The sequence below is a fragment of the Paramisgurnus dabryanus genome, chromosome 17 (assembly GCF_030506205.2).
Source record: "Paramisgurnus dabryanus chromosome 17, PD_genome_1.1, whole genome shotgun sequence".
NCBI classification, from domain to species: Eukaryota; Metazoa; Chordata; class Actinopteri; order Cypriniformes; family Cobitidae; genus Paramisgurnus; species Paramisgurnus dabryanus.
In genome coordinates, this window is record NC_133353.1 from 8,986,357 (window position 1) to 9,001,600 (window position 15,244).

At 36.1% G+C, this 15,244-nt stretch overlaps 2 protein-coding genes across 2 annotated transcripts in view; both read right to left on the reverse strand.

Annotated features, from left to right (window-relative positions):
• Nucleotides 1–5,151: 5,151 nt before the first annotated feature.
• crls1 (cardiolipin synthase 1) lies at nucleotides 5,152–8,473 on the reverse strand. The gene is made up of 7 exons (XM_065255115.2): nucleotides 7,844–8,473; nucleotides 7,359–7,496; nucleotides 7,104–7,233; nucleotides 6,238–6,323; nucleotides 5,921–5,989; nucleotides 5,574–5,665; nucleotides 5,152–5,491 (listed from the first exon to the last, which is right to left on the reverse strand). The coding sequence occupies exons 1-7, from the start codon at nucleotides 8,300–8,302 to the stop codon at nucleotides 5,401–5,403; spliced, it is 1,065 nt and encodes a 354-aa protein (XP_065111187.1). The 5' UTR covers nucleotides 8,303–8,473; the 3' UTR covers nucleotides 5,152–5,400.
• A 2,193-nt stretch (nucleotides 8,474–10,666) lies between these two features.
• Nucleotides 10,667–15,244, reverse strand: part of mcm8 (minichromosome maintenance 8 homologous recombination repair factor) — a 6,831-nt gene continuing 2,253 nt past the window's right edge. The window contains exons 8-20 of the mRNA XM_065255084.1: nucleotides 15,221–15,244; nucleotides 15,008–15,093; nucleotides 14,727–14,875; nucleotides 14,055–14,253; nucleotides 13,878–13,908; nucleotides 12,866–13,006; nucleotides 12,611–12,752; nucleotides 12,248–12,443; nucleotides 11,785–12,004; nucleotides 11,434–11,643; nucleotides 11,247–11,323; nucleotides 10,952–11,141; nucleotides 10,667–10,867 (exon numbers count right to left, since the gene is read on the reverse strand). Coding sequence (XP_065111156.1) covers nucleotides 10,775–10,867; nucleotides 10,952–11,141; nucleotides 11,247–11,323; nucleotides 11,434–11,643; nucleotides 11,785–12,004; nucleotides 12,248–12,443; nucleotides 12,611–12,752; nucleotides 12,866–13,006; nucleotides 13,878–13,908; nucleotides 14,055–14,253; nucleotides 14,727–14,875; nucleotides 15,008–15,093; nucleotides 15,221–15,244 — 1,758 coding nt within the window. The 3' untranslated portion in view covers nucleotides 10,667–10,774. The remainder of the gene's footprint in view (nucleotides 10,868–10,951; nucleotides 11,142–11,246; nucleotides 11,324–11,433; nucleotides 11,644–11,784; nucleotides 12,005–12,247; nucleotides 12,444–12,610; nucleotides 12,753–12,865; nucleotides 13,007–13,877; nucleotides 13,909–14,054; nucleotides 14,254–14,726; nucleotides 14,876–15,007; nucleotides 15,094–15,220) is intronic.

Sequence of the window (15,244 nt, forward strand, 5' to 3'; positions counted from 1 at the left end):
CCAAAGCCGCAGGCTATTTAAAGATACAGTAGGCTGTACTTTTTTGCCACTAAATGAAGTAGCCACCCTTCCGCCGCGCTACATATTGGAAACACATGCTGTCGCTCGTGATGCTCAGCTGATTTTTGGAGCTTTCTTACTGATCACCTACATTTGATCGTAAGTATTTATTGATTGATGATTGGTTCGTTTAACTGGAAGGCGGGACTTCTGTCCCAGAGCGGCCATATTGACGGTTGCATTGTCTATAAAATGCGGACTATCGAAATAAAGTGTTACAAAACCTTACAAGCAAAGAGTCAAGAGTCAAGTCCAACTAAAACAAACACTGATCACCACAATGGTGACCTTTAAGAGCAACTATGGTCCGATTCATGATTTTTCATTTCCTTTGGTGTGTAAGTGTGTATTTGTAGATGTTAACGATATGCAAAAGGTACAAACCCCAAAGTAAATGATGACGAGAGTTATCGTCTCCAATGTGAATCTCTTTTCTTGGACTACAACAAAGACACGGATTGTAGGCAACAATTTACTTCCTGTGCATGTTGACCGACATTATCATAAATCCTCCCGCTTGGACTCACAGCCTGTAAATTAACTCCTGTTAGTATTGCATTGTGAGCAAATCTTTCAAACATAAGGAGGGTCAAATTTCCGGCTGACTTCAGAAGGTATTCAGGCCAATCACAACGTATAGCAGTGCTCAATTTTGTTATATCAAATATTTTTTGAAGATATGGTTAGATTGTTGCTGAAAAACAGGAAGAGATCAAGAAACCACATGTAAATATGAAGGCAGATTTGCTAAAATCCCCTCAATAGGGGTGAGCGGGGCACAAACTAACGCAGGGTTAATTGTAACGTGGCTACTTACTGTATACAGGGTCGAGCAATCTGTGCTTTTGTTTTCTTTTTCTCTTACTGTCAGAAGATCTCCTGTGAATTTGTGAAAAGTTTTGATGTGTTTTGGTTAAGATATTGAACAAAGAGAGATGTGTGTGCTGATTGTGTATAAATAAAATGATTCATCTAACTTAATATTTTTTGAATGGCAGAGCCAAAGCCAAAAAGCGTTAGGTTGTGCCCCGATCTTCCCTATTTAAAACCCTCAGCCTTTATTGGATTAATGCTTTTAAAAAATGTTGGTAGCTATTTCCAATTTTTAATTTACAATCTAATCATGTTCTTGATTTTTGCAACAAATATTTTTTTTGCCATTTTAGTAAGTTTCTCCACACCTGATCTTTTGCACATCCATCACGTTTCCAATCTTCTAACCAGTGCTTTTCTCTTTGATTTAAGCTCAATTATTTCCCTCTTGCGTCTGTTTGATGTCCTCAGCTGTGTTGTGGTGCTGCTACCGTTAAACGTTCACTTCTACTGTAATTATTACATCTGCTCTCTATTGAAAGACCTCCAACTCAATGTTTTGACAACTTTATGGCCACACTTAACTGTCAATGAGAGATCTAAAGCAGTCACTGCACATTTAAAATCATCAAACACATCATTTCATTGCAGTTAGTTTATGATTGGGAATAATTGATGTCACCTGCCTTGCCCCTGACATTTTGTCATTTATGTCACGTGCATCTTCTCAAATAAATAACCTTCATTAGATTTTGCATGTGGGTCATTTATAGTTGCTTTTATCCAAAGTGACTTACGGTGCATTCAAGGTACACAGACTTTATCACCGAGATCGAACCCACAACCTTTATAATCGTCTTCATTCATATTCTCCAGGACCTTCTGTTTCACTAAATTATAATATAAGATGGAGAGTTAAGTTCTGAGAAGATGGAGATATAAAATGTTAATTCCCTAAAGTTACATTAGTATTACATCAGGTTTGTGCTGCTGTCCAAAAATCACACAAAAGTATTTCAGACTTCTGGACAGTATGATGAGAATAGCCAAGGCCACGTCTCTTTCAACAATACATAAAGTTCAGCCTAAGCAACAGACAGACCGGACTTCTGTTTTCCCACGGCTGTTTTTCCCATTTTTACAATGCAATTACACTCCTGCAGAAAGTTAAAAGAGAAGATCTGAACGAAAAGCAAGGATATAATCATCACTGTCTCCTCTACATGTGATGCAACCCATTTGAGGATTTACAGACCGGCATGTGGAGGCAAGCGTTTGTTTTTACGCACAAGTCGCACGAAAGTAAAAGCGCCACAATGGGCTGCCAATCACCAGCGCCAAGAACGACCTGACACGAGATGTTAAAATACAAAGACAAGTTTCCATTGTGTCCAAAGCCACACACGTCCTATAAAGCAGCTAGGGACACGCGATGTGGGTAAACAGAGCACAGCGTGCTGTCATCGCTCTCCGGTCCGCCTGATGATGAATATACATTATTAAAATAGCAGAGGGAAAGTACATTTTCTTAGTGGACCCGAAGCTTGATTCCCACATTGCCACCGTGTATCTCGTATACGATGGGCAGGTGTCTGTGGCCGCGGGGTCGGGACAGCTGCCAGATGATTCTGCTTGGAAAGACAATAGGAGCCGTGAGGCTTCAGGTTACCAACCATGCAAACTAAGACACCCAAGTCTGCGCGGCAGAAGTTTGGATTTGTGCCCATTGTATCCGTAAAGAATAACTGTTAGCCAAACAATACTGTTCCTACCAAGCTTCACAGGTGGTTTGGTGATGATAATGATGATACCCCATGATGCTTGAGTCACCGCTCATCTTCCTGTTTGTTGCAGAGATAATGTTGAAATGATGTCATGCTATGGGTTTCCATAAGAGATTAGAGAGATAAAGATACACAGATCACAAAACATTTTGACCTGTTTCAGAAAGCAATCTTCAAACAATAGTAACGAACTGACTAATCTATAAAGTAACATGAATCTAGTTCAGATGGTATGATGGAGATTTTGATGGATTGGATGAAAGTGTTTGACTGTGAATGGGCCGCAGATGTCGCTCTGGATGTGGTCATGATGTAAGCGTGTACGGTACCACCCCTTAGAGAAATGTAATATAGTAACCTACTCCACCAAAATCCTGTCATTTCTGCAAAACCATGACAGATTGATATGGAAAGACTTTTAGACGGCGTATAAAACTTTTCTGTCACATTTATTACTTGGATGACAGCTAGCATTATTACTTTGATGACAGTTGTGTCATTGTAACAATAAACCGAAGTATTTTGTTACAGCATTTCGGTTTATGATTATATGCTATGATAACATTATATAGGAATATAGGACATTTGTATACAGTATTAAAAACAGAATGAAATTTGTGTCAAGTATTTCTCTCTTAACTTCAGTCTCCTCAAAAGAGTTTATGATGTGTTTAATGCCAAGATAGGTCAACACTTAATACTGACTTTTTACATATATTTCCTGTAAAGATGGCGAAATATAAATATGGATGTTATTAAAACTACTAAAACAACAAAGCTGGTGGTGGTTTAAGAGTTTTTGCACAATAATATATATATATATATCAGGGGTATCCAACCATTTTGTGCACAGGGGCTACCACAATGAATACGAAGGGCTACTTTTTATATAGTCTACTTAAAATGTTTTTGTTTTCTTTATGATTTTTTTTATTTGTTGATGTTTTATTATTCTTTAAAGGGGACATTTTTACAAGAATTTTTTTAAGATGTCAAATAAATCTTCGGTGTCCCCAGATGTGAAGTTTTAGCTCTAAATATCATATAGATAATTTATTATAAGATGTTAAAATTGACACTTTGTAGGTTTAATCAAAAATGTGTCGTTTTTTGGTGCGTCCTTTTAAATGCAAATTAGATGATCTTTGTAATAAATGTCAGTGTTGTGGTAGGATAGTGCAGATTAAGGGGTGGTATTATCCCCTTCTGACATCACAAGGGGAGCCAATTGTCAATAACTTATTTTTCTGCATATTTACAAATAACGTTTTACCAAAACTAAGTTACTGGGTTGATCTTATACATTTTCTAAGTTGATAGAAGCACTGGGGACCCAATTATAGCACATAAACATGGAAAAAGTCAGATTTTCATCATATGTCCCCTTTAAAATGTTTACAAACATAAAAGTAGCCAAGCTACTATATAAAACATATGTAATAAATAAATATTAAAATTGAGGCTATTAAAATAAAAGTTGAAGACCACTGATATATACTGTATGTGTTCCTAAAGGTCAACTGACAGTTGTGTGTTAGCAGCACAAAGATTGGGAGTTTAATTCTCAGGGAACAACACACTCATGAAAAACTAAAATCTTAAACGCACTGTGAGTCGCTTCGGATAAAAGCATTTGCCAAATTTAAATTCAAATGTTAACAGAAATGTGGGTTGAATCTTGTGTGTATCAAAAAGCATAACAGTGTCATAACTAAACCTAATCCAACAAATCAACACTGAAAGACGGCAAAAGAGGGGACCTGAAACACTGCTGCCCTCTGTTGACTAAAGAACGACACATCTATCCTGTGCCAAATTTATTTATTGGCCCAATATGGACACGTAAGCTACGCTTTAAACTGTACAAATCTCATAAAACAAACATTTCAAGCAAAACTAGGGCACTTATGTGAACGTCAATGTTTACATTTATCCGGGGATTCACTTTAAAATAATAGATAAATAATCTATGAACATATAATTTCACCAGATGTTGATAAACAAAAAAAAAAATAACTGTTTTGACTGGATGTGGCATAAATTTAATAATGAAGTAAATGTTTTTGACTATGTTGTATATATTTTATGCTGTCATGTTTTTTTTTTTTAATGATCATTGTTTAACTAATATTGAGTTAGTAATTCGTAATGTAATGTTTTAAATATTGTGTGCACCTGCCAGGGGACTGCAGATGGGAATGAGCTTTTGCTAACTCTAGTACAAAACATATTTTCGAAAGATTAATGTATTTTGTACATTGTCCCTGACACAATAAACCAATTAAATAAATACAATTTAAAGCATTTTGCATATTCTAGCATGTGAATTATTTTTACCTTGTTGACAGTAAGATTCTTTAGTTATTATCTTTAGGGTTAGGGGCTTTTAAAAATTCTTGTCAAACTATTATTTCACACTAATTTAAAGGGGTAAAAAATTGTCAATTATTTCGGTTAATAATTTATCTATGTGTTAAAAACACACAAAAAATAATTGTGTCTTTTATGTTTATTTTATTCTGAAAATCGATCCAGGGTTTATTAAAAGTGACTTAAAAAAAACACTGAAGTTGAATAGCATAAACCGATCAGAAGTGACATCACATTATTAAATAATGTAATCAAAATAATTTCTCTCTTTATACAGACTTCATTGTCTCATGGCATCAATTTCCAGTATCAACAGAGAGTGATTCCCAGACTTCCCAAAGGTCAAATCCCAGTCCTACAGATGACTGTAAAACTATTTAATGTTGTTCAGCACTTCAACAGTCTTTTTACCATAATGATAATAGCTGTAACCGGATACCACGGTGGTCAGTGCAGTAATGTACCTGTAAACAAATTTAAGAGCGATTGGTTTATTTTGAACGGTGCTGATGTAATCATGATGAATCGAGAGAGATAAACTCTTACCACAATGACTGCAGTAAAACACTGTCTGTGTAATGAAACACAGGTGCAGCCAGAGACGCAGCCACCAGAAATAACTGAACCCCTGTGTTGATCTGAAAATAAAGACCATATTCATTTCAATATTAACTGCTCAACATCTGTACTTTCTATAAAAACAGCTTTATTATAATACAAAAGCTACATTATATTGTTACAGAATACAGATTCATAGTTGAAGCTTAAACGCATTCATGAATAAAAAAAATGAAGATGTGAGCCCTTTAAGATTTGGTAATGCACAAACTCAAACATTACTAAAGGTAATCTAAAGTGAGAAATATTAAAGTAGTAACAGATTAAGACCTCACCTTGCTGATAAGCGTTGGTTTTAACTGAGCCGTCCTGTAGCACGGATTGAAGAATTTACTAAGTGTCACCTGATTTTACACAAAAACACACAGACACAAAAATGATATAACAACTGCAGGTAACATCTTTCATGTCACATTTTATTGGTCATTGTTGTGTCAGATGAAAACCATTTATACCCACATGACACATCGCTGAAATACAAATCTGACTCTTGATTTCACAATGCACTTTTATGAAGCACATTTTTAAAGTTTTACCATTTACAATTTATCCCACAAATCTGTTCAAATCTATAAAAGCAGTTTACACTTACTGGTGCAGGAACAGTTTTATAGCGCACGTAGAAAACAGCAGCAATGAGCCCAACATCTCTGCATATAATCAATGCTGTCAGCGGAGCTTTAAATAAGATGAGAAGAGATGTTAAAGAGGCATTCACAGCTGAAACACCGTAAAACATCACAAACATGTCAACAAAAGAGAAAGAAAAAAATACATTGATTAAAAATATGCACTACCAGTCAAACGTTTTTAAACACTTGACTGAAATGTTTACAATCTTAAATATATTTTCATCTGAAGGTGTATGGTTAAATGCATGAAATTTATTTTGTAAACAAAAATATAGCTGTGCCAAACAGATTAAGTTCTTTTTTTAATATTATTTTTTAAATAGATGAAGTGAATATTGAAGGAAAAGCAGCCAATAAGAGCCCAGATTAAATGTGAACTCCTTCGATATTCTTTTAAATTCATCCTAAGGTGAAACTTTTTGATGAAATGATACGAGTACGATTCTGCAATTTCTAGGCATAGGGTGACTGCACTTCAGATGATAAAATATAACAGTTTTGATTCATTTTGGATGTTTTTAGTCACCGTTTCATCTGTGTTATGCCATAATTTGGGAGAGTTTATTAATATTCTGTAATGTAGAAAAATATACAAATAAAGTGTGTTTCAAAACATATATATTTTATTTTAATTCAAATTAAAATGTAAAAATACATTCAGGATATATTCATATCAAATACATTTATTTCAGGAGATCACTGTATAAAGTAATTTCCTACTTAATATAAAACAGCATGGTTCAGTAAAATTTGTTTAAAAATCATGTATGTACTGTAAGGTGTGTAAAACCGTGACATTTCTCATGAAATAAGCAAATGATTTCACCTGGTATGAGATGTGCATATGTTAAACTAACATACAGCACACTGATGAGAATCTTATCAGCTAATGGATCCAAAGCGCTGCCCAGAGCCGATTTCTGACTGGGCCATTTACGTGCGATGTAGCCGTCCAACTGAAATAAAAACCATAGATCAATAAAAACATTTTTATAACCAGGAAACATCAAGAGAGTAAACAGATGTCGATGTCATAAGATCAGATCATGATATTATAAATCAGGATTTTATTTCTGCTTACCAAATCTGTTGCTCCAGCCAGCACAAAAAGTCCAAGAGAGATATGAAAACACTTCTCCATGATTAAATATCCCAGGACTGGAGACAACAGAATCCGGGCAATGCAAAGATAATTTGGGATTGTCCATGGATTCTCATACTGTCAATAAAAAGCACAAAAATAAGTGCATAGATGAAATGCATTGACACAGATGTCTGACAAGTACAAAACGTGACTGGTTGAATCCAGGTCAAAGTATTAATATAGAAATATTGTTACTGCAAACAACTATTACATTTAACTAAGGAAAGGGGAGTAATATTAAACCCATTATTAAATACGTGAGTTACACTTATATCTGCTTTGTTTGATCTGTTTTGATCAATTGAATTCAAGCTCATCTGTAGTATAAAGACTGAGCGGGTGTATCAGACATTTGACAGGCACAGAGTATTGTTTATACTATATACACGTAAAGCATCAGTTAAACAGACTGATTCACTCACCAGCTCTGTAAACTGAAAATGTCCCTCATTAGCTGAAGGTGATGAAGGTGAGACTCCATCATCTTCATCAGTTTCCCTTGGATCCCGTGTTGAAGATTTTTCTCCCAAAACATCATTTTTAGATGCTTTTGTACAAAACGCATTTGAAACACTTGGAGTAAGCCCAGACCTTAACACGGGAAGATTGTAGTGATGGTTATATAGTTTTGTTCGACATATAGATGTTAGAAGTTCAGATTGTTGATGTATTCCTCTGTGAAGGTCCAGATGTGTTGATGAAGGTCCACATGTGTAAATGGTCCTGGTCTTCAACCATCTGAGCTCTGTTTTAGTGTTTCTCAGCTGTTTGTTTGGAGGTATTTTATTATAGTGGTACCTGACAGCAGTGCTGACAGTCAGTCTGTGTGCGTGCCCTCTAGCACACCCCAACAAGTTGTTTTTACAAGCGGCCCAAAACATGTCAGCTGTTTTACTCAATAGCAATTGTCTTCGATCCCTTTAACTGAGCAGCATTTGTCAATTCATGCATGTTTTCAGATATTAACTCGTTCATTTTGTTATTATTTTAAAGATTCAAACGCGTCCCACATGTTATTTTTGCCATGCCGTAATGCGCGCCGCGGCTCTGTGTTTACGACAGCTGTCGTAAAATGGGCGGTGCGGAAATCAAAGCGCTTCAGAAAAATCTTTAATGTTGATTTAATTACGTATATATATACACGCATATGCAATAATTACAGTAATTATTTATAATATAATATTACCAATAATAATAATTACTTATGCCAAATTATAATAAATTCATAATTTTTTTAATTCATAAATTTTATATAAATCTTCAACATTTTCTTTAATAGACTTTTCATAAGTAATCTAAACACTATTTTATATGTGTATAAATGTATAGATGTGTACATATATATATAGTAATTTTGTATCTGTATGTGCATTGGCTTTCTCAGAGATTCAAACCTATGACCTCTGCACTGTATATATATATATGCCATTTTGCCTTTATTAAAGAGTGAATGAGGAGAGGGCAGGAAAGTACAGGGAAAAGAGAGGGATATGGGATTGGCAAATGACCAAGAGCCGGGAATTGAAAGTGCGAAAGCACCACATGTCAGAGCGCTGCCCACTACATCATCGGCTCCCTAGGGTTGCCACCTGTCCCGGTTTTACCGGGATTGTCCTTCTTTTTAATAACCTGTCCCGGGAAATGTATCAACTCTCCCGGGACACTGAATGTCCCGGTTTTCGAAAAGCTATGTGAATATGAAATTTAGCGCGCGCACGGCAGAGAGGGAGACCTTGCGTCTGTGTGTGTGTGTTTGCCTCATTTAGCGCATGTAAGACAGAGAGCATCCTGATTGGCCTGTTTCAGAACATCAACCAATCAATTGTCAGTGTGGGCGGGCTTTTATCTCTTCTCCCGAACCAAACTATCAGTGTATCTAGAAACAGGAGCGCCATGGCAGAGGGAGAGTGCCCAAAAAGCGAAAATATAAGACACATTTTACACCAGACTACACGAAAGTGTATCCCTGTCTTAAAAGAGTTAAAATATTGCATGGTGTAGAGTTTGTAACAGTGACTTCAGCTTAACCTATGGCGGGTTAAATGATTGTAAAATACATGTTGAGGTGAGTTCAACAAGTTTAATTTCATGTGCATATTTGCTAGTTGCTATTTAGACCTGTTTAAAGGTGCAATGGAATATAAATAAAAACAGTTTACATAAATAGTATAAGCAGCTTTAATAAATTGTAAAACTGATTTACATATTTTAACATAATGAACAAATAATTGGGTAACAATTTACAATAAGGTTCATTAGTTAACACATGAACTAATAATAAACTGCACTTATTGCATAAAGCAATTTTTTATCTTTGTTAATGTTATTAATACATTTATTTAAATCTTGTTAACATTAGTTAATGCTCTGTGAACTAACATGAATAAACCATGAACAGCTGTATTTTTATTTAGTAACGTTATCAAAGATTAACAAATACAGTAACAAATGTACTGCTCACGGTTAGTTCATGTTAGTTAATACATTAACTAATGTTAACAAATACGAATTGAAAAAAAAGAGAATTGTAAAGTGTTGCCAATAATTGCATAGCCCTATAGAAATATTATGCTATGGGGGGGCTTGTGAGCAAACCAATTGGCCGGGTCATCGATATGTCCAGGTTTTTTATCAGACATGGGTGGCAACCCTAGCTCCGACAGATGTCAAATAAATCTTTGTTGTCCCCAGAGTAAATATGTGAAGTTTTAGCTCAAGATATCATAAAGATAATTTATTATAAAATGTTAAAATTGACACTGTAGGTGTGAGCAGAAATGTGCCGTTTTTAGGTGTGTCCTTTAAAATGCAAAATGAGCTGATATCTGCATTAAATGGCAGTTCCGTGGTTGGATGGTGAAGATTAAGGGGCGGTATTATTATAATAAGATCCCCTTCTGACATCACAAGAGGAACCAAATTTCAATGAGCTATTTTTATACATGCTTGCAAAGAACTAAGTTACTAGGTTTTCCTTTACATATTTTCTAAGTTGATAGAAGCACTGGGGACCCAATTATAACACTTAAACATTGAAAAAGTCAGATTTTCATGGTATGTCCCCTTTAAGTTACATGAAAATAAATTACACAATACATTTTAACCATTCTGTTTTAATTACCAGACATGCAGTCACAGATTCAGTTTAATTAAAAGTTTTATCTGACATTAAAATTGTGAGAATTCTGTATATTTATTTACATGAACAATGATGTACAAACATTGTACAGTTAATAACACTGAAATATTGAAACATTCACATTAACATACAAATTAAACAAGGCTATAAATATGTATATTTTTTATGTAAAACACAAAACAGTAAACAGAGTATAACACTGTATTTGTGTAAATCATATAGTCTGAAGCTGATAGGTCCTGTGACCTTTCTTCAGAAGGTAACCCTGCTCATTAAGAGCACTGATAAATCCTTCAAAATCCACAACCTGATGAAACAAAAAAAGAAACATCATGGTGTAAATTTAAATAAATGCACGATAATGTAAAGTAGAGTAAAACATTGTGTTTACCTGTATTTGTAGATCTTTGGCGAGCTGTCGAAGCTCCTGGACCTCAAACATGGTTTTGTGTGTGCGTTCAGCAAGCTTGTTTAACGCTGTGATGAATTTCTTGACTTTGGAGCGGTTACTCATTCCAGACCCAAGCTGAGAACGGTCAAAATCCAAACGGCCAAATTCATCAGAATATGTGTCGATTAGGCTGAACACAGAATAGAAAAGTTGAGCATAAAATTATTTCATTCAATTAAACAAAGATATTAACATGTTATTGTACATAAGATAAAGTGCTGTTTTTAGGAGACACCTGTGTTTCATGATCTCAACAACATCCTCTGCATCACTTTGTGTAGCTTTCTCTCTCAGCTCAAGACGAGCTCTGGCCTGCACAGGGTAAAATAAACAACACAGCTTGAAAGATATATTAAACATTATCATGTTTTAAATATTTAAAGACAGGAAAGAAGAGTAATGTAAAGGACATTACGAGAGACCTCTGTCAGACGGATGAGAGACTCTAGTTGGCGGGTTGTGATGGGCGTGCTGTCGGCTGTCTGGTTCTGTTTGCGCAGCTCCAGATAAAAGTCCTGCAGGACCTTTGCAGCTTCTGTGGAGAGCGTGGGGTGAACGTAATGTCGGGCGTAACCAACAAACTTCCTCAGGAGCTGATGTGGAATGGGATCAAAATTCTCTCCAGGATGCAACTGTGAAAAAAAATAATGCTGTGACATACAATACAGTGCTGTACAGTTTCATTTATGATATGTATGTTAAAACATCATCAAAACCATATGAAGTATAACAATATTTCTAAATTGCTTCACAACTGCAGAAGACGTAAATACTTTGAGTCTGTCAGCGAGAGGTTTCTCCACAGACACCTCCAGGATGGAGATGCTGGACTCTTGCGTGTTGCAGCGTGTGACCGCAGCGCTGCTAACCGCTCCCGTCTTTCCTGCACGCATGGCCATCACGTGTTCGGACAGCAGATGATCGTGATCTTCATTAGGAGTGTCCAACAAGATGAAGACCAGATCAAACCTGGACAGCAATGGACTTCCCATTCTAGAGCAACGCAAGAAATACATAATGTTGAATCATGACGTTTTACATCAAGCATAAAAAGACCACCCTTTATATATCTAATATTCTATAAAAATTTCGTTTTTTTAAAACAATCAACCCCCTGGCGTGTGCATTTTAATAAAGTAAAATCAACATATTGTTATTCACAGTGCAAAACAGCCATATCTTCTATAATAAATGTCTAACGACTGTGCTGTGTAATATTTTTAGACACACACTCACTTCAGGTTCTCAGACACAGTTTTGGCTTTATTATAATGCCCTCCCACAGGATTGGCCGCTGCAAGGATGGAGGTTCGAGCAGGAAGAGTGCAAACAATCCCAGCTTTAGCCAAACTGATGCTCTGCTGCTCCATAGCCTCCAACAGAGCCTGATGCTGACTGCCCATCTTATCAAACTCATCGATACAACAGATACCTGACACAGAATTAATATTAAATCAGTCCACAAAACAAGGTTTCATCTGAGATAAAATGTAATTTGGCAGACACTTGAATCCAAAGCGAATTACAGTGCATTACAAGGTATACATTATTTTACCAGTATGTGTACCCACGACCTTTTGCCTACAGGAGTTTTAATACCTTGATCTCCTAACACCAGAGCTCCGGCCTCCAGAGCGTAATCTCCAGAGCCGCTGTCCCGTGACAGAGATACAGTCAGACCTGATGTGGTGGTTGTGTTTCCACAAACATACACACCTCGCGGGGCCACGTTACACACAGCCTGAAGAGCCAAACCAAAACATAAATACACATTTGGATCATTAGTAAACATCTACAACCAACTCCTAACAGGGGGATTTCAGACAATAAGAGATATATGATATGATCATGTACCTGCAACATCTGACTTTTGCCGAGTCCAGGGTCCCCAACGATAAGTATATGAGGGTCTCCTCTTATTGGGATACGATTCTTATCGTCAACATATTTCTGACATCCTCCAAACAAAGCCAGACCTAATCCTGCTTTAACAAGCTAACCAGAAACGAACGAGAGAGAGAAAAGTCAACTTATAAAGATCATAGATGTTCTTGCACTTCAAAATACAGATTTTATGTAATATTTAATATATGTAGACTTATTCTTATGTACGCAGTTCTTACAGAACGTTTACTGAAATTAAGCAGAAAGAAAAACAGATCATTTAGAAATGATCATTGTTATACGCCTTATTCAGTCTGCCGTCATGTTGATTCCAAAACGAGGCTGTGAGGGTGAACATCCAGAGCTTGCGCTTTACACCCATTGTTTTTTGTATCAGTATGCTGGTCATTCAGCCATCAAAACACAGAAAACACATCATTTTACATTTCCACAGGACAAAGAACCTCAGAAATCATGGATTGTTAAAATGAGAAGGGTCATATGAACTAAATTTGACATACGCTTATGTTTTATACAAACTGGAGATGTATACATAAAATATTGTATTGTTGCACTATATTGGCATAAAAAAAAAAAAAAGTAAGCATGCTTACAAGTACAACATGAGAAATTAGTGATTGGCCAACAGGCTATTATCTAAAACAGATTTTATGTACACAATGCACAATTCTCATCTTAAATGAGGTCATATGTCCCTTCTCATTTTAACAATTCATGAATTCTAAGGTTCTTTGTCCTGTGAAAATTTGTAAACTATGTATTTTCTGTATTGTACAAAACAATAGGTTTAAAACGCACACGTTGGACAACCATCCCTCACAGCCTCGGTTTAGAATTAACATGGCGGCGGACTAAATAAAGCGTATTGATGTAACCATCAGCAGTTCATTAATATATGTGACACAGATGACAAAAATTACATCAGTAAAGATTGTGTTAAATAATACATCTGGACACTCACCACATGGCCGTAAATAGCAGGACAAAGTGAGCTGAAAGTTATAAGAAATATGTTACAAATATGAAATGCAATGCACATGCAAAGCCACTGACAGTCACTGTTGTTGTATAACTCTCATGTTAATCTCAAGTCATGAACATAGTAAAAGCACAGTAAAGTACAGTAATAGTTCCTCACTTTACAATGAGTTTGAAGAGATCCTCTTGAGCTTGGATCTCCTGGATGGCGTAGAGATCTTTGATGGAGAACTCCACTGACGGTCCCTGACCTTCGCTTTCAGAGGACGCTTTGCTTTTCTGACCCTTCGAGTTACTCACAGAATTTGCCTGAATGTACAGCAGGAACATACACTTATCCTTTTTATTTCTTCCACTTCCTAAAGAAGAAAACACAGTATGAGATTTCTGATTTAGTTCAAGACATTATAAATCATCAGTGAGGTCAGTTGTGTTACATTGCATTTAAAATATATAAATGATGAATTTGATAATCTGAGTTTATCAAATATATGTTTACTGCACAGTGAATTTACTCCCATTGCCTGAGAGAAAATGAGCGTCATCTACAAGTTAATTCTGACAGAAAGTTACCAAGGGCTGACCTGTTTTTACATAACAATGACATAAGCTTCAGTACAGCTGTAAAAATAGGCTAACCTTCATCAAAGTGTCAAATTCATGTTGTTTGGTTCTTACTTAATACCTCATAAATGAGTTAGGAGACAAACATGCATGCACTCATCGGACAGTTTTGTTTTCATGAATAATATAATATCAGTTTCCTTCCATATTTTTTACCGTGACCTCATGTATTTGTGTCTAAGAGCTCTGCAGTGACAATGTCTCTTACCGTCATCACTAGACACTTTAATAACGCCCGTGATGGTGACCATGTCTCCAGGCACACAGCTGTCCACTAAATCCTGTGTGAGTTCGCATTCGACGGTCCGCGGGATTCGACCGGACTCACGCTGGTCATCTGATATCAACTCCTGAACTCTGTGCAGAAAACACCCAATAGATGTCACTGTATATTAAACATCTCACATACAGTACGTTGTGTAGTAAAATAATCAATGTGACCATCTGTTTTGCTAATGCAAATCCTCACTGACACATCTGAACACTTACTTGATTGTCTGCCAGTCGACAGTGAGGGTCAAAGGCGAACTTCTGTTTGGTGTGAACGTTCGGCCACGACATTCGGCTTGTAAACACTGGAACAAATATAAAATGAATGCTGTCATATACTTTTTTACATGCGGTACGTTTATTCTATTTCATTATGGATTAAACTAAACTAAAAGTCATTGGTAAATGAGTAACAAACAATTCACACTGTACTTTAATAGGTGCAGAGTATTTCCC

What these genes read in the sequence shown, in the direction of transcription:
- crls1 (XM_065255115.2), bottom strand. Translation starts at nt 8,302, where the DNA reads ATGTTTTGGGCCGCTTGTAAAAACAACTTGTTGGGGTGTGCTAGAGGG. An exon ending in ATTTTCAGTTTACAGAGCTG is followed by an intron (nt 7,497 to 7,843) that starts GTGAGTGAATCA and finishes TTTTATTGACAG; the next exon opens with TATGAGAATCCATGGACAAT. An exon ending in ATATGCACATCTCATACCAG is followed by an intron (nt 6,324 to 7,103) that starts GTGAAATCATTT and finishes TCTTATTTAAAG; the next exon opens with CTCCGCTGACAGCATTGATT.